Source organism: Cynara cardunculus (genome assembly GCF_001531365.2).
Source record: "Cynara cardunculus var. scolymus isolate 2C chromosome LG 13, CcrdV1, whole genome shotgun sequence".
NCBI lineage: Eukaryota > Viridiplantae > Streptophyta > Magnoliopsida > Asterales > Asteraceae > Cynara > Cynara cardunculus.
This window is the reverse complement of record NC_037540.1, coordinates 750,186-769,803: the sequence shown is the minus strand read 5'-3', so window position 1 is coordinate 769,803 and position 19,618 is coordinate 750,186. Positions and strand designations below refer to the sequence as shown.

General features: G+C 32.2%; 4 protein-coding genes across 4 annotated transcripts in view; 1 reads left to right on the top strand and 3 right to left on the bottom strand.

Annotated features, from left to right (window-relative positions):
• The first annotated feature begins 2,098 nt into the window (after window positions 1-2,098).
• Window positions 2,099-6,242, top strand: LOC112524251 (GDSL esterase/lipase At3g48460-like). The gene is made up of 3 exons (XM_025134008.1): window positions 2,099-2,857; window positions 2,942-3,529; window positions 5,467-6,242. The coding sequence occupies exons 1-3, from the start codon at window positions 2,099-2,101 to the stop codon at window positions 6,007-6,009; spliced, it is 1,890 nt and encodes a 629-aa protein (XP_024989776.1). The 3' UTR covers window positions 6,010-6,242.
• Window positions 6,243-6,298: 56 nt separating this feature from the next.
• Window positions 6,299-9,689, bottom strand: LOC112525775 (E3 ubiquitin-protein ligase AIRP2-like). The gene is made up of 5 exons (XM_025136040.1): window positions 9,398-9,689; window positions 8,328-8,490; window positions 7,749-7,815; window positions 7,430-7,667; window positions 6,299-6,773 (listed from the first exon to the last, which is right to left on the bottom strand). Exons 1-5 carry the CDS (start codon window positions 9,487-9,489, stop codon window positions 6,563-6,565), a joined length of 771 nt encoding a protein of 256 aa, XP_024991808.1. The 5' UTR covers window positions 9,490-9,689; the 3' UTR covers window positions 6,299-6,562.
• Window positions 9,690-15,670: 5,981 nt separating this feature from the next.
• LOC112525807 (small heat shock protein, chloroplastic-like) lies at window positions 15,671-16,766 on the bottom strand. Its single transcript, XM_025136088.1, has 2 exons — window positions 16,511-16,766; window positions 15,671-16,412 (listed from the first exon to the last, which is right to left on the bottom strand). Exons 1-2 carry the CDS (start codon window positions 16,737-16,739, stop codon window positions 15,919-15,921), a joined length of 723 nt encoding a protein of 240 aa, XP_024991856.1. The 5' UTR covers window positions 16,740-16,766; the 3' UTR covers window positions 15,671-15,918.
• Window positions 16,767-18,375: 1,609 nt separating this feature from the next.
• LOC112525808 (myb-related protein 315-like) overlaps window positions 18,376-19,618 on the bottom strand; it is a 2,258-nt gene continuing 1,015 nt past the window's right edge. Inside the window, exon 3 of the mRNA XM_025136089.1 lies at window positions 18,376-18,822. Coding sequence (XP_024991857.1) covers window positions 18,399-18,822 — 424 coding nt within the window. The 3' untranslated portion in view covers window positions 18,376-18,398. The remainder of the gene's footprint in view (window positions 18,823-19,618) is intronic.

The following is a 19,618-nucleotide window of genomic DNA, read 5'->3' as shown; positions in this document are numbered from 1 at the left end:
AAATGAAAACGTTCCATGTGTTCAAATATATATATATATATATATGTATGTATGTATATATAATTTTCTAATTCATTATGAATAATGAATCTCATTCAACATTATTAACGAACAAGAATTTCAAATTCAAAAAACCAAACATGAGATTTTAATGGATTTGAAATCTAAATCCTCTCAAATCTATTTTATTCCTACAAACCAAACGACATCTTAAAGAAATCGGATGATTGTCGAAATTATGGCAAGTGGGAAGTGGTCATGAAGAGAAAAGGGCGAGGGGAAGGGACACATGTCAGCATATAAGCAAAAGCGTTAATTTGTTTTATTAAATAAAAAAGACAAACATACCCTCGATTAACAGAAAATTTTAATAGTACTAATTAAAGGGATAATGATCGTAACAAATAGCATACTATCATAACTAAATCCATTATAAACATAGTGCAGGACATTCACGTAATTTCAATCAAGACACTATGGCCAAATTTGTAAATCACTTAAAAGATAAATTACACATAAACCAAATAAAAACTACGATAATGTTTGTTTTTTAAAAGGTGTTGAAATCTTATTTCACTTTTGATTAATAATATGTGGTGCTGAAATCATAAATCTAAATAAATAAGACTGTTTGTTTTTATAAACTGATAAATATCTGAATTTGTTTAAATCGTCTATTTTTTCCATTAGAAAATTATAGCGTTGAATTTATAGATAAATTTATACAATTTCACGTATTTATTCATTATCATTACGAATTTTACATATAAGTTATAATTAGCATTCATTTAAACAAAAATATTAACAGTATTTAACATATTTAAATCATATTAAGTTTAATCGATTTAAGAAACGTCATTGCTAAGTGCTCGGAGAACAATAAGAGGCAAACAAGAGGTTGATTTACCTCTTACTAGATAAGAGAAGAATAAGACATAAGTGTTTCTGAAAAATCGAAAAAAACAAACAGTCTGAATTAGTGATGGCCAAATCGGCCTGGCTCGTCCCGGGACCGGTTTTAAGAACGAAAACCGGGACCAGTTGGGGTTTTTGGTAGTTTTGTGGGACCGGCTATGGACCGACCCGGCCCGGCCCGAAAATTTAAATAATTTTATAAATGAATGTATTTTTAAATAATTTTATAAATGAATGTATTTTTATAAGACAATGTAATTTTAATTATATTAAAATGCATTTTTAAAGTGTTTTTGAGTGACCCAATTGTAAATTTTATAATGTATTAAAAATATATATCGTTGAAATCTTTTTTAAAAATCTTATTTTTTAATGTTGGGACCAACGGCCCATAACCAGTTATGAAGTACCTTGACCGGTCCTACCATTTTCGACAAAGACCGGTTATGGCCGGTTATGAGAAAGCTTGAGACCGATTAGGCCCAGCCTGGGACCGATTTTTGGCATCACTGGTCTGAATGACCCTACCTCTTAACGAATCAGATATAAGAGGTTGAAAGAGTTCTTTTAAAAAAACAAACAAACAAGATCTATGTAATCACATTAATAGTTGAAATAATTAATATTTTGTTTGGCAAGTTGTTTTGCTAAGTTGAGTTCCGGTAAGAATGGAAAATTTGGTCAAAAAGGTGAGAAGAGATTTCAACCTTTGAATCACTTATTATTGAAAATCAACACTACAAGATGCACCAGATCAATCCACCGTGTATTGCTTTATAAATAAATGGACTTTAATCATCTTAAAACTCCAAAAACTTACATACGTAAGAACTTCTACCTTAAGGTTTTATTATAGATGGTCTTTTCTTTTCCCCAAGTATAATATTGAATGTATTACTTAACATATTTTCTTCATATTTATTCGGTTCACAATATCAAATTTTGTTTTCACAATCACATGTGAATCCTTCCTAAAAATAAGGAAAATAGATTGGATTCATCCGCCACATATTTCTCAAAAATCTAATCGTTAATAATCAACCATTTTCAAACCGATTTTGACTTTTCGTCTTTCCTTAAACCTAGGAAACAAACGGCTATAAAACCTAACGACATCTCAAGATCCACAAAACCAAATTTTTGAAGGTTTGGATTTCAATTCTAAACCATAACTCAAAGAACAATGAATGCTAGATTTCTATCTCTCCCTCTTCTTGCTCTTGTTCTCTTCTTAATTCCATCTCCCACATTTGCACACCGAACACCACATAACAAACCCAAACCGCAACCGCCCCCGTCAGACATTCCGCCAATCGACCCGAACCCACAGACTCCACCGGTAGACCCGAACCCACAGACTCCACCGGTCGACCCCAACCAAAAACCTCCACCGGTCGACCCCAACCAAAAACCTCCACCGGTCGACCCCAAACCAAAGACTCCACCGGTCGACCCGAACCCCAAGACTCCACCGGTCGACCCCAACCCAAAGACTCCACCGGTCGACCCCAACCCCAAGACTCCACCGGTCGACCCCAACCCAAAGACTCCACCGGTCGACCCCAACCCCAAGACTCCACCGGTCGACCCCAACCCAAAGACGCCACCGGTTGACCCGAACCCCAAGACTCCACCGGTCGACCCCAACCCAAAGACGCCACCGGTCGACCCCAACCAAAACCCTCCACCACCAGAGGACCCAAAGAAAAAGTCTCCACCACCACAGGACCCCAAGAAAAAGACTCCCCCACCGCAGGATCCGAACCAAAAGCCCCCGCCAACGGAGCCGGACCAAAAGCCCCCACCGACAGAACCGAACCAAAAGCCTCCACCAACGAAACCAGACCAAAAGCCGCCACCGACAGAACCAAACCAAAAACCTCCACCAACAGAACCGAACCAGAAGCCTCCACCGACGAACCCGAACCCAAACTCACCACCGGTGGACCCAAACCCAAAACCTCCACCGGTGGACCCGAACCCAAAACCTCCACCGGTGGATCCAAAGCAAAAACCTCCACCGGAGGAACCGCCACAAAAACCCTGCCCATTCCAAGATCGCTACAAAGGCCATTTCACCGCCGTCTATGCTTTCGGAGACTCGTACACAGACACGGGAAACGCCCAATACATGGGTGGTCTCACTTTGTCGTTCTCGGGTTCGTTGAGCTCACCCTATGGTTCCACCACATTCGGCAAGACCTCCAACCGGTTATGCGATGGTCGTCTAGTTCTCGATTTCGTGACCGACTCCCTAGGCTTACCGACCTTACCCCCATACCAATCAACCTCCTCTAACTTCACCAATGGTGTGAACTTCGCCGTTGCCGGTTCCACGTCTCTAGCCGGTGACATGATATCTAAAATCGTTCGACATTTTCTTTGGAAAGGCTCGCTCCTAGGTGTATGGACTCAAATCGATTGGTTCCAAAAGTACCAAAGATCTCATATATGTATGGGACTCGACCCGAAAGCATGCGCTAACAAACTCAGCACTTCGTTGTTTTGGATCGGGGACATCGGAATCACCGACTATTCACGTGCAGCCGGATCAACACTTTCGCTTAGTAACATAGCCAAGTCATCGGTCGGGTATACCATTCAAATTTTGCGGGTACGTATTCTAGCTTTTTCCTAAATCAAACAAAATGATTCCTATATAACCCACATATAACTGGGGTCCGGATAAAATACATATCTAACCTCTTTTTTAAAACATCTTCAACAACTATGGTAAAATTTATTTAAAATAGAGTATTAAAAGTCAATCTCTAAAAAAAATTGCATTCAACTCCAACAATTACTGTATTTTAGTAACTCTAATATTAATTATGTTATTAAAAGGGAAAATTGCATCAAAATGGAACCAACTTTCACCTGATTCTTATTTTGATGAACCAACTTTCAAAATCGTCATTTTGGGGAACCAACTCTCACATGATTCCTATTTTAAAGAACCAACTTTCAAAATCGTCATTTTGGGGAACCAACTTGCACCTGATTCCTATTTTGGGGAACCAACTTTCAAAATCGTCATTTTGGGGAACCAACTTGCACCTGATTCCTATTTTGGGGAACCAACTTGCAAAATAATTGTAGAAAAAAAATGGGAAAATTACACCAAAATGGAGCCAACTTTCACTTTATTCCTATTTTGGGGAACCAACTTTTAAAATCGTCATTTAGAGGTCTCTATCAAACTTTTTGTTTATTTAAGGGTCTGGTTAATCAGGTAACAGGTAATTTAAGGATCTCTATCAAACTTTTGGTTGGATTTGCCAAATTTGATTTAAACTTTAATATTGACACAGATTAGTTAGATATAAAAATCTTGAATGTGATATTTAATATTTATTTTTTATTGCATCAATTAATTTTTTTCTATTAAATTGATTTTTTATTGCATTAATGAAAAACAATTTTTATCGTGGTAATTTGTATTTTTTTCGAAAAAATCTTCAATTTGATATCTGAATTTAAAAAAAACGAGATTTGAAATGAAAAATARATTTTATTGCATTAATTTTTGAAAAAAAAAACGAATTTTAGTTATTTTTCTATAATTATTTTGCAAGTTGGTTTCCGAAAATAGGAATCAGGTACAAGTTGGTTCCCCAAAATGACGATTTTAAAAGTTGATTTCCCAAAATATGAATCAAGTGAAAATTGGTTTCATTTTGATGCAATTTTTCTTTATTAAAATATTCAATACATTTAATATCCAACAACTTTTAGACAAACTCTCAAACAATCAAACTAACTTTTAAACAAATTTCACTTGAAATGGTCATTTTCAAAAAACTTTTTATAACATGATATTTTTTATGCTCTCTCCACTCAAAATAAGTGTCTACTTTCAAAAGTAAATGACCAAATTATCAATTTTCTCCCTTAATTAATGGAGATATATATAAGAGTTGTAAAAATAGAGAGGTGAAATAAGGTTAAAGAAGTCATTTTGTTTAACAAAAAAATGTAATAATTATACATGTCTAAAAATGTGTCGTTTCAATTGTGGACATGAGAGGGAGGGAGTAATAAATTTTAGGGCAAATTGCATGAAAAATTAATATATTTTAACTTATTCCTATTTTATATAACGTACTTTCATAACTTTCATTTTGGTACCTAAGATGTAAAATGGTATGTCCCAACAATTTTTTTATGTAAAATCATGTCCCAACGATTTTTTATGTTTCAAAAATTGTTTAGAGAATTATAAATATTTATCTTTCTATTAGAGATTTCTCTAAAATTAAAGATTTTTTACTCTTTTCTCTATTTTATCATACAAGATGACAGTTGTTGGATCAATTTTTTTACTAAGATTCCTCTTTTCCCCATCCCCATTATAACATAGCGGTTGGAAATGCTCACAAAGAGTAAAACAATTGCTTCCGGTATTTCCCACCCGAAAGTGAGGTCCAGGGAGGATAATAAGATGACTGCAGATCTGACCTCTACTCTAAAAAAGTAGTGCAGATGTTTCCATTTTTTTTCATTTTTTTTCCACCGCTGTTAAATACATGACTAACATGTATCGTGAAACAGACACTAATACGAGCCGGAGCAAAGAACATAGTCGTTCAAGGCTTACCACCGGTCGGATGTCTTCCAATCGACGCCTCGATATGTCCCTTGAGACAACTCGATAAAATCGGTTGTTCCACGATCATAAACGGAGGGATAATCATCCACAACGATATCCTGAAACACAAATTGAACCTTTACCGAAAGTTATTCCCAGATACGAACATCATATACGCAGATTATTGGAACGCATATTACGCAATCGTAGACAACCCACAGAAATACCAATTTCAAGAGGTTCATAAAACTTGTTGTGGAGCTGCTAGCGGCAAATCAGGCAACTTGAATTTCAATCTTCAATCACTGTGCGGTTCTTCGGGTACTTCCGTATGCAATGATCCGAGCAAATACATCAATTGGGACGGAATTCATACCACCGAGGCTATGAACCTTCAAGTAACCGATCTTTTACTAAATCAAGGGTATTGTCAGCCATCGTTTGAACAAGTCGTGAAAAAGACCACCATCGTTGTGACGGAGACCACCACGAAAACCACCTCATGAACCCCGGTTCATGATTTAACAGGATTATGCACCCCGAATTGTAAAATTCCGAGGGTTTAGATAGTTGTACAGTGAAATATGTATAGTATAATATATAGTTAGTAAGATAACAATACAGATCAGGTTCAGGAGAAAACCGCAAAAAAATGAAAAACTAATGAGCATTCCGATAACCGTTCATCTAGACGATATGCACATGTGGATACAAGTAATTTGCAAGCAATTTCTCCACATCCACATGTGCATAAAAATCAAGAAACATCTTCAATTACTTATATGCACATGTATATACCGTCCAAATGAATGATTACCTTCCTCAATTTTTTATTTTTTTGGGGTTTTTCTCGTACATAGTTAGAAATTTGGACACGTAATACAAGGGAAATGTGTATTTATTTATTATCATGTAACAATTTTAACGAAAATATACTTACAACCGGACTCTATTTACATTTCTAAGGGTCGGCTTTTTTGTTTCTATACAATAAATTCTTCTCTAATTTCATCATCGCAGTCCAGCCTACTACGAGGGTCCCGTATCCAGCAACCAAACTTATATTAGATACTCGTAGAACATGAAGAAAAGGGCATCCGGTGAATCTTTAGGGAGATTATTGATGTATAGATAGAAACGCACCAGATCCTCCTTGGAAACAAGATCGGCATCAATTACTTCATCGTTGCACGTGAGAACCCATAAATCTCGAGACTTCACTCTCTTTATGTTACCCCGGCAAAACGGACATGATGCTGATCTTGAGTTCCTGCAAATTCAAGAAAACGATGCAAGATTAGTATCATGAGGCGCTACATCCTAGAAAAATCCAAATTGCTTTCTTGCATTACAGCAAAATCAGCTTTATAGGACCCCAAACATGTCTAAATGTTCTAATAGACTGCTTTACAGAATCCCAAATATGTCTAAATGTTCTAATAGGTTGCTTTACAGAACCCCAAATATGTCTAAATGTTCTAATAGGGTGCTTTATCGACGTTCAGCGGAAAACCCCCAAAAAAAAAATGAAAAACTAAGGAACACCCTAGTAACCATTTATCTGGGACGGTATGCACACGTACATACAAGTAATTGAAGTTGTTTCTTGGTTTTTATGCACGTGTGCATAACGGACAAATTGCTTACAAATTTCTATGCACATGTGCATACCGGACATATGAATGTTTACAAGGATGTTCCCCAGTTCTTAATTTTTTGTGGTTTTCCTAGAACCTGACCCTATATATGTGTGTGTGTGTATATATATATATATATATATATATATATATATATATTTGAGAGGGGTAACACCTTTATATAGAACGCACAATTGTTTGGTCCTATAAAGTTGTCTATTAGGACATTTAAGACATATTTGGCGTCCTATAAAGCCGGTTTTTGTTGCAGTGTTGTTCAGTGTATTACCAATCACGGTAACAGTTGATGCACATGGCATGGCAGCAATTCGGCAAGACTATCTTGGAGCAAGGTTCTAAGCAAATCCCGCATTCATCTTCTCTTTCCAAATCGACATTAGTGAACCCGTCATCTTTTTCTAGGTTTCTTTGGCCAGATATCTTCAATTCCAAGCTTCCAACTTTAGCAACATCATCGAGCTCCACCAGATCGTAATGTAGCCTTCTAAGAGATGGCAGTATGACGGCTGTATAGATTGATTTGGGTCAGATTCACGGCATTTCGACAATTTAAAAGACGATTATGATATAACGAGTGAATGACTAACCATAAAAGTCACCAACGGTTGCCTTCCTTCCATGTCTAGAAATCTTTGGTCTCCCATCGGTGTATACCTGTGAATAAAGATATTTACTTATATGATGAACTACTTATGGACAGCAAATTATACTCTAATTCATTTAACATGTTTCCTCCGTGAGGAAAGTTCAAATAAGAACTTGAGAACCTCAAAACCAACTATTTCAATGCATTATTCATTATGAATAACCCTAAATAATCCTTAATATGATGCATTTTCACTCTACATAATATCATACAACTATTTCTTGTATTACTGATAACCCTGATGTCATGCATTTTCACTATTCATGATATTATCCCTTTTCACTGTGAATACTATGCATATTCATCATGAATATCATCTATTTTCAACATAAATATCTATCACCACATTCATAATGAATAAAGCATGAATAGTTGGTTCCAGGGTTTTCAAAATATTTACAGTTCTCATTTAAACCTGCCCTTTCCGTCCATCTCCCATCTTTATTTTCTTCGGGCAAATGGAAATGTGATAATGAAATGTGAGTACAAACTCGTGGATGAGCAAGATCAAATAACTAACCTTATAGACAATAACATGGAAAAGATTCAAATATCTCGGCAAGAGACATGTGCAAGAAGAATCTATCCATTGTAGCAAGAACATAATGAGAGGCGTCAACTGATCGTGAACTAATTTCATTTGAAATCTCGCACCATCTTTGGCTCTAGGAATTGCAGCAGCCCTGCAAATTCACGAGTCAACGAAAAAGATTCAGAAACATGTAATAAGAAACGTATCTTTTCTCGTTCTAAATTCAATGCCACTAACAAAACTTCAAAGTTTCATGGGTATATTTTCCCAAATCAACTTAAGTTCTACGTTTGAGAGCATGGTCTCGGAATTCAAATGCTCATATTCCAATTCTAGTAATCGTATTAGAAATCCAATGATCGATATAAGTTACCCTCGTCACAAAAAGGAAAAAATATCCTATTTTTTCTGTATATATCAAGTCATTGTTCATATTATACTACTACCACCATCACAAAATAAGTCTAGTTTGACTTTTAATGGGTCAAACAAGTTAGATTTTAACATGAAAATTGACAATAATTATATTCTTTCAAGTGAGAAGATCTTCAACTTCCAACTTCCAACCAATCAAAATCTCAATAGAATTTAATTGGAAGATTGAAAACCTAAAATTCATGTGAATTTTGAAATTAAAAAGTAGCAGGTTTGAACACACAACTTCATTTCCCCCAAAATTCATGTTCTTCAGTAGCTGAAAAGCAATCTTTTATAGTCAACCAACAATCTTGAACCAAAATTTCCCCCAAAAATCCCAAATGAACAATAAACCCACAAAAAAATCCATGTATTTGATCATCTTTTCCTCCGAGATTCATCAAAGATTCCACCTTCAGAAACTATAAATTTCAAGAATCACATGAAATTTTTTGGTGCTTTTCAGTTCCCCTAAACCTACGCAAACAGTAGCAAACTTTCAATCTTTAATTGATGCTAAAACCTAAAGAATCGAACATAAAACCAACCCCATAACCATAAACCCAATACGATTGATTACCTAAAAACACACAGAAACGTTAAAGAAACCCAGAATGAAATAGAGGCAAAGGTCGACTTACAAAGCATTAGCATGTTGTATATCGGCTTCAATAACCTTCAAAGAATCTTCATAAGAACACCTCCCAAGTGGGTAATACATCATCATATCCATCCTCTGTAATTTCTTCAAGATTTCTTGATTTTTGTTATGAAAAGAAGGGTGTGTTGTTGCTTTTGATCCTTGACAGAAATGGAAATCAAAATGAAGCCTAGATGGATTATTGATTCTTTAAAAGATGAGTTAAATAAGAAAGGGGGAAAAAGCTTGAGAGAAAAGGCAAAGAAAGGGGGGGGCTTCTTATCCTTTGAGATGGGGCGGCTTTGAGTTGGATAGTTTCTTTGATGGGAATATTTGGGGATCAAATAAAAAAATGATGGGGATAAAGACTGCAAATTTTTCTAAAAAATGAGGTTAGGAGGCTGTTTGGTTGGGTACTTGGGTTTGTTAGAAGGATGCTTTGGTGTCTTCTAATCTTGAATATGGTGCTATTTTCATTTATCTCGGAATTTTTTATCTTTTACCTTTTATATATATGTATGTATGTATATATATATATGTATGTATGTATATATATATATGTATGTATGTATATATATATATGTATGTATATGTACATGTATGTATAAAATTGAGTTCACGTTAGACCAACATGTTTTTATAAGATCCGTGAGACTATTATTTTACACTTGAAACTTCATAATAAAACGTTGTGAAGTTAAAAGACCGAAACTTCACAGCAAAAACACTGTGAATATTACTTTTACAACATTTTATTGTGAAGCTTCAAGTATAAAAAATGGTCTCACGAATCTCACAAAAACATTCTAGTCTCACGTGACTCTAAGTCTATATATATAAGGTAAAACATAAAATAAAAATTCTAAATAAATGAAAATACCATATATCTATATATTATATATATATATATATATATGTATATATAGGTGGAGGTTCAAACGAGAACCCCTGTGATTTACGAGAATGCGAGAACAATCCAATAACCTCAAACTTTTTTAATTAATAAATTAACTTTTATTATATATAAATAATTTAATAAGGACAATAATGTAATTAAGTAATTTTTATAATTTTTATTTTATTTTAATTAACCATAATTATCTTTTCACGTTCCACGTTTTACTCTTGGTAGTTATCTGCTTCTTCTTCTCGTTAACATCTTTTCTTCATATCACACCTCTATCACATAAGTATCACACTCATATCATATGATTATCACACCCATATTATATGATTACACCAAAATTTTAACTTATCAACCAAAACGATAACCCAAGTGATGTATAACAGTGATTATCACACTCTTATCACATGATTATCACACCCAAATCACATGATGACACCAAAATTTTAACTTATCAACCAAAACGTTAACCCAAGTGATGTATAATGGTGATTATCACACCCCTATCACATAAGTATCACACTCATATCACATGATTATCACACCCCTATCACATGATTATACCAAAATTTTAACTTATTAACTAAAACGATAACCCAAGTGATGTATAATGGTGATTATCACACCCCTATCACATGATTATCACACCCCTATCACATGATTATCACACTCATATCACATGATTATTACACCTAGTATAATCCTAACYTATTTCGTAACCGTTTTACTAGATAATGATAAGACTAATGATAATAATGAGTGTTTAAAAGATAATGATCGTGTTTAAAAGATTTGATGATATCATTTCCATTATTATCCTTTTAATTTTAAATTTTTTGAATCTTTTTAAATTTCAATTTTAATTTTAAAAATCTTTTAATTTTATTTTTTATCACAATATGAGGTTATTGAATTGTTCTTGCATTCTCGTAAATCACAGGGGTTCTCGTTTGAACCCTTCCCTGTATATATATATATGTATATATATATATATATATATGTATATATATATATATATATGTGTGTGTATTTATATTTTAATAATTGTCTTAATTAATTTTTATTTCCTAAATTAATAAAATAACATGAATAATTGTTTCAAAAAGTAAACTAAAATTAGGAGATGATAATATAATAAAGCATTTTAACTGTATTTAATCATTTGTACCGGATAATTTTATTAAAATTGAATAAAAATTGTATTTAGCAAGAAAATTAGAAAAAACATAACATAGATGAATCTTTCTGTAAGACGCATAAAGCAATCTAAGGGCTTGTTTCTTAGCAGTTTAATTAGTTTAGCGATACTCACAACTTATTTAGTCAGCTATATATAATTGTTTTACAGTAGCTAAATAATATATAAATTGCCTTAAAATACGTTCCTTCCATTTATGAAGAAATTATTTCAAACAAAAACTTTTCCAATTTATACAAACAGATTAATCAACACATACAGCTTTATCCATACAAAATATAAAACCAACCAAACATCCCCTAAGACATAAATCCCAAACGTTAGACAAGGAAACAACAAGAAGGAGAATAAAACAAGACCCGAAACAAAGAGAGGCCTGACAAACAAATGTCATAATAACGAACCCTACACAACAAAATACTGATTATCATACCATTTTAAAGTTGAAACCTTCTGGCATGCTTTAAGATCCACTGAAAAACATGTTACTGATATGATTGTAATAATTTCACTGTTATGAACATGTTTTGTGGCTTACCAAAGTTCTTTTAATATGAATGCTCCCACCAATTGGGACTTTGAATGCCAAATTCTTTTTGGATTGCAACCATTTTCCTCATAATAAATTAGGGTTTACTTTAGTTGTATGCATAAAAAAACATGATTGGCTTCCTTTTGATGGCTTTCTCTATGTATAATTGAATTTGTTTTGAATTTTGAAAGGAGTGGTTGGAACAAATTAAGGGGTTAACTCTTTAGTTTTGTTGGTAACCAACATTTGAATACTAAAAGGTATATGTTATAAACAGATACATTATAAAAGAAGTATATGTTAACTGATATGTTAAATTTTAGCATAGATGAAAACAGAATCATGTGAAACAATACAATAGGATAATAGTTCTTATAATTATCATAATATAGGGAGTTCTCAAATGATTGAGGTTATAGGTGAAGTATCATGGGATAACAAGTGTTAAGATGAGAAGCATAAAAAGAGATTTGGACCTTTAATCACCTTTAATCTCAAACACACTTGCGAATCGCGTTTGATACAAGGATTGATCTAGTGCATCTAATCCTAATGTACATCTAAGGATAGAGATTCATTCTTACGCTTCGATCTTAAAAAAAAATCCAAGGTTTTGCATCAAAGGTGTTTTAGTAGAAGAAAGATGACAGTGAATCATCACCCAAATCTAGTATAACAATGGTATAACGATGTGTTTTGTTGTTTTACGAAGTGTATCACAATGTACTTTTGTTGTTTTACGAAGTGTAACACAACGTATCAGGTAGTGACACAGTGTGCATCATGTGTTTGTCGGAATAAGATTCGTCAGAATAAAGCTTGTCGGAGAAAGGAGATTTCTAAAACACCTAAAATGTCATTTAATTAAAAATTTAAGTCAAAATTATCAAAATTAATAATTTAATAAATTATCATATGATTTTGATCGATATTGGTTATTACAGTTATCACAAACAACCGAATTTTCATTTGAATGATCCTATATATATATATATATATATATATATATATATATATATATATATATATATTGTCAAGTTACTTAAAATATTTAATGTCATTAAATAATTTTAAATGGGTAGTTGAATTAATGATTCTTTGGATGGTTCACCAAGACACACTTGTCAAGTTTTTTAAGCATCTCTCACCAACATTTTTAGTTATTCAAATATTTTAATTTAATGCATTCATATGTTTTTTATTTCATAATTTTTATTTTTGATAAATTTAAATTATATTTTATTGATAATATATTAAACCATTAAAACTAAAACAAATAAAGTCAAATAACGGATAAAATGATCTAAAAAACTTGTACGATTTTAAATTCTTTGAAAGTATTTTTAATAATTATTATATAATAATATATGATAAAATTATCAAAATTCTAAAATAAACAGAAATTATTACAACTAGACTTTTATATGTTTTAAAGTTTTATTCATATTAATTCGCTATTTAATCCATCTAACTCAGATTGTTTATATAAAACTCATTCAACAATATTAATTCTAAATTAAAGAGTCTTTTGTCTAGCAATATTGTAGCCTTTAGCCTTTCAGGAAGTCAAAGGTTCAAACCTCACCAAAAAATGAGAAGAATGTGTGAATTTATTTATTGCATTTATCATATATAAATATTATATACTTTAAAAACAATATTAATTTTAAAATATATATATATATATACACACACACACATAGACTTGATCATATGAGATCATATTATTTTTGTGAGAGTCATGAGATCAATTTCTAACACTTGAAACTTCATAGTAAAATACTACAAAAATAATCTTCTCAGTGTTTTTGTTGTGAATGTTTGAATTTTTTTACATTCACAATGTTTTGCTATAAAGTTTTAAGTGTAAAATGATGGTTTCATGAAAACATGTTGATTACACACTCTCACACACACACACACACATATATATAACGTGATACCAACCTGTTTTCGTGAAACCATTTTTTTTTACACTTGAAACTTCATAACAAGACGTTGTGAAAGTAAAAAAACCCGAATTTTCACAGCAAAACACATTGTGAAAGTTACATCACAACGTTTTGCTGTAAAATTTCAAGTGTAAAAAAATGATTTCACACGTCTTACTAAAATATACTGGTCTTATGTGTTCCTAATTTTCTCTCTCTCCCTATATATATATTATTCGATGCAAACGGATAACATGAAAAGGGCGACATGAACAACAATATCCTTGTATTTTTCTTGATTTTTAAATATATAAAAGCGGATGCTAAATAATTGATACCGCTAAATAATTTAATAATATTCTAATGAACTTTTCAACACCCAAAATTAAATATTTTTATTTATTTAATATCTCTAAATTAAAGTTGATGATAGTGCATAATATAATACATCAATCAATCATTTTCTCCTCGAGAATCAAGCTACCTTTTTTTTTTCAAATATATAATATTTATATATAGTAAATATAATAAATAAATTCATACACCTTCTTTACTTATGGTGATATTTGAACCCTTGACTTTTTAAAAAACCAAAGACTACAATACTACTAGACCAAATGCCCTTTGATTATGTGATTTTTTTATTAATTAATTGGTATTTAAAGTGCCTATTTATTACATTAAATTAATTAATTAATTTATTATTAGCAATTATCTTGTAACCACATACTCAAAATAATAACAATAAGGATGATGTCTGATTAGTTTGAGTTTAGTCTCCAAATGTCAAAAATGTCTGAAGATCTCAAGTTCAAATTTAAAAAGAAATAAAAATCTTCTTATGATCATAGAGATTCAAATATGATGACTCCGAATTTTCCACAAAGCAGGTGGTAAGAAAAAAAGACTCATATTGTGTATTAATTTCAAGTTTGAATAAAGTAGTAAAAACATTTTGTATTTATATATCTTTATTTTCGGTCATCTTGCAGTTATTCTTTTCACATTATCATGTTCATATGGTTTATTGTGTTTGTCTACACCTCATAGTTCAACCTGTATACCAATAACATTTGATCTTTTTTTTTTATCAAGGTCATATTTAGGAACCATAATTTGGCTTATTTTTGAGCTTACTGAAAAACCTTCGATCGATTAACTATAAAGTTGCCTTTTTGAAAAACAATCTTTGTTCGTGTTTTAATACGTTTCATAATATATTTTTCCATTTTTTTACAAATAATATTGCAATATGTTTTTTTAATGAAATCTCATATTATTGACTGGTTTATAAGTTAGTTTTAACCAAAACGTTGTTAGTCTAGTAGTTAACAACTAACTTATCAGTCAATAATTTGTTTTTCAGTTAATAACTAAAATAAAAACATGATCTATACGTTATATCATGTGCTATCATATTTGCAAAACCCTTAGTAAACAAGATAGGCATGTTTCTGAAGTGATACATATCGTTGTGAATTCATAGTAGCGTACAAGGTTTCAAATAGGGTGAGACGTGACGGCGAGTTCAAGCCTCGAGCCTTAGAAGCCATAGCGAGATCATGACGATTTTCAAACCGTGATTTGTAGCTGCAAATCTCTATATCATCTATAATATTATATGTATATATATATGTTTTTTACTGTTACTCAATGAATCAATGATAGTAAACAATTTAAGTTAGGTTATAAGTTAAAAACTAACAAATAAAACATTTTAAAAAGGTAAGTAAAATCAAATATTTTGTTATAAAAACCACACGTCACGCCATGGCGTACCACATTTTTAGTATGGCGTGAGATGCAAACCTTACCAAAGATAAAAAAATCAAGGATTCAAACCTCACCAAAGATAAAAATGTCATACATAAGTATTATATATTTTAAAAAAGACTCACAATCATGAACACATGAACAAAGAACTTCGAAAATGGCGCATTTATTCGAACTTCCACTTTCATTGCACATTGATGTCCAAAATCTTTGAAGAAAGAGGAGCTTTAGGTATCGTTACATACAAAACCCCATCTCTAACTTCAGCTTTAATCTTCTCAAACTGTATATTTTCCGGCAACGCAATCCGGAAACTATACTTCCCATAGCTCTTTGCACTCCAATCTCCGTCATCCACGGCGGCGGAGGCTCCGCCGTTACTTTCGCCATTGCTGTCACTGCTCATCTTCTCTGCTTTCAGAACCAGCATCTTCTCTTCCACCCACACCTTCACATCTTCTCTTTTCATTCCAGGCATATCAAACCTCATTTTATACTCATCTTCACCTTCTTTGATCTCCCATGGCGTCCTTCCCCTACTGTAACTGCTTGTACTATCTCCGGCGAACTGACCGCCACCACCGACTCCGTATGCCACCACCGGATCTTCCATTAGTCTTTCCATCGTGTCCATCATTTGTTGCACTGTTCTTGCTGTTGGGAATCTGTCCCATAACCCTGAAACACAAAAAGACTCAATCTTGATTGCTGTTTCATTCACATGTGAAGAACTATGCATACCCACATAAGAAATTGAAGGAAAAATTGAAAATTACCAATTGGTAGAGATTGGGTGGGTCTTTTCTTGATGAGTTGTTTCTGTTGTTGATTTTTGATGCCTGTGCTTTGTAAATGATCACCATTTGCTGCTGCTGACTTGATGATCTTGGTGAAATTAGGGTTCTTTTTGTGGGTGTTTGGGATCAAGATTACAGATGAAGGGTTTGATTTGGGGGTTGTAATTCTTTGAGAGAACAGTGGGAGTGTCATCTGAGATTGAGCCATGTTTCTAGTTTTCTACTCTGCTTCAAGAAACTGTGATGAAAAAGCGAAGGGGGTTATGTGTATATATAGATAAGTTGAGGGGTAAGAATAGAAAATTCTAGAATGTTAGAGAAGTGGGTCTCTGGCTACTTTGGACCCCACCTGATCTTTTTGGATTTTGTGTTATTTTTTTAGAGGTTTTCCGGATGTCTCTGGAAATTAGAAGTTGGTTCTACAGCCAAATTTTGGCCCATTATGAGTCATATTTGGAAGCCCATTAGCCCAAAATGAAGCTTGATTTATGGGCTTTTGGCAGAATATATTTTTTAATTATATATTTAATTCTAAAACTGGTTACCGGGGTACAAACTTACATTTTAGCTACCAAAATGAAAGTTGTAAAAGTACGTTGCCCTAAATATGAATTAAGTTAAAATACGTTACTTTTTCATGTAATTTGCCCAAAAACATTTCATTGTTCTTTCATATTTTATTCTTGATTTGCTGGAAATTTTCTAACATAGTTGGGACTGTTTGGTTGATTTTCAATTATATAATTGTATGTGTGAATTAATTTATCTGTATAGATTAAGATTTTTTTTATCTGGGAAGGTTTTTTATTAGATGAAAAGAGTAAGTTTCTTAATTGGAATGAGCAGATTCGAAAAAGAAAACTTGACTTTCTGAATAACGTTTTCCCTAGAAGTTTACTGAATAAGTTACTACTAAACAATTATGTATAGCTGATAAAATAAGTTGTGAGTCTTATTAAACTCATTAAGCTGCTAACAGACGTACCCTTAGTCTCCAGAACGAAAAGCAAAACAGAATAAAAACTACAATGATTAAAAAACCAACTTTTAAAGACCAAAGATAAAAATAGATATAAACAAGAAACTCAAAATCACAGTTTATTCATTTTTTTGTCTATTTTCTAGTACTTCTATTTTATTAGATAATCAAAATCTATTGTGCAAATGCAAGCAAATGTACAAATCAAATTGCACAATGTTCAAATCAAATTGCACAATGTACAACATATTAACACAAGTATTAAGATTTTTTTTTGATTAACCTGGATATCCAACTTGCTATGCTAGTCGATTAATCCCAGAACGATCACCTGCTTTGCGGGTAGTCCAGATTCTCCACATTTGAAACTTTGTGGCCACAAGGGGATTTTTATTCCTTTTTGGATTTGAACCTGATACCTCCAGACATTTTTTACCTTTGGAGCCCAAGCTCAAACAAATCATACATCACCTTTGTGGTTAAACATTAATTTTTTAAAATATTGTTTACGATTTTCATCCTTGTAGTTTGTTAATAATTTCGATTTTCATTTCTATAATTTTCAATTTATTATTATTTTCATATCTGTATTAATTCCTACCTTTAAGCATAAGGGATCAAAATGATAAATAATTGTAAAATATAAGGATTAAAATAACAGTAAAACTGTAAATTATAAGGACGAAAATTGCAACGAATTACAAGCCAACGAAGACTGCAATTTCCAAATCACAGGAATGAAAACCACATATTTTAACAAACCATATAGATAAAAAAAAACTAATTTACTCTATTGATAATTGTTAAAAAAAATATTTAAATACTTTTATTAACTTAAATGTTAAATGTTATATTTATTTAAAAAAAGACATTACAAATTATTTTAAATCAATGAAAACCCAATCCTGGATCATTGAAAACATCCCATTGGAATCCTGGGTTATCAATCCAATTTTGTGGGAGTTCTAACTCAAAACAAGTGTTTAAAGACTCCAGACGATGATGGTGATCTTCATGGTCATGGTCATGTGACATCATCATCAATCCAATATCTTCGATCGTCGGAGTTTTGTCGTTTAAGATGTCGGGTTTTTCTTCTCTGATATCGTAATTATTGAAAGAGTTACGTGAAGAAGTTGATTCGTTGTTCTCTCGTTTGATAATTGTGTCTGGATTATGATGCTGCTCGATGGGACTGTGTGTACGAGGGTCTAATCCCAAAAATTTCATCTTCTTCTTGATTCGGGTATTCCAATGGTTCTTGATCTCGTTATCTGTACGACCTGGAAACTGAGCTGCGATTTTTGACCACCTATTACATGAGTAAACCAAACAATCAATGAATAGTATGGAAGTACTATTATGTCAACATCCACAAAATTGTATAATAATAAGGGACAAAACAATGATTTATATTTAAGCAGATTTAGATTGGACGTAGTGAAACCAAATTCCCAATTAAGGTATTTTTTGGATATATATATATTCAAATGAGAACTTTAATTATTTAAGAAAACAAGAAAAATGTCGTCAATGTATAAAATCATATATGATTCACACACATATAGGGGTCAATTCAAGGGAGAACTTGGTAATTTATGATAATCGTGATATCTCATCTCAACCATAAATCAAAGGTTAACTTAGAAAATTAATAATTTTAGTAATTTTAACTTAAAATATTAATTAAGGAAATTTTAAGGATATTTCGACGAACCATATGTGAACACAAGATGCACAATGTGATACCTCTGTAAAGCAACTAAAATAACAAAAACACACATTTGTAAAGCAACAAAAAAAAAATGAAAATGCATGCTGTGATACAGTTCATAAAACACCGAAAATACATCATAATACACGTTGTGATATATTGCAAACATTATCACCGTGATACAATTTAGTCCACAAACATTTTTAAAAGACAATATATATTATGTAATTAATATATTAGGTAATGAAAACTAATTAAATGTTTCCTTTCAAAAATAGTTACTTAAATTCTTTTACCTTATTTAAGAAATATCCTTAAATATTTCAAATAAGTGGTTCACATTGGATCTCACAGTTATCACAAACTACGTGGTTCTGATTTGATTAACCCCCCC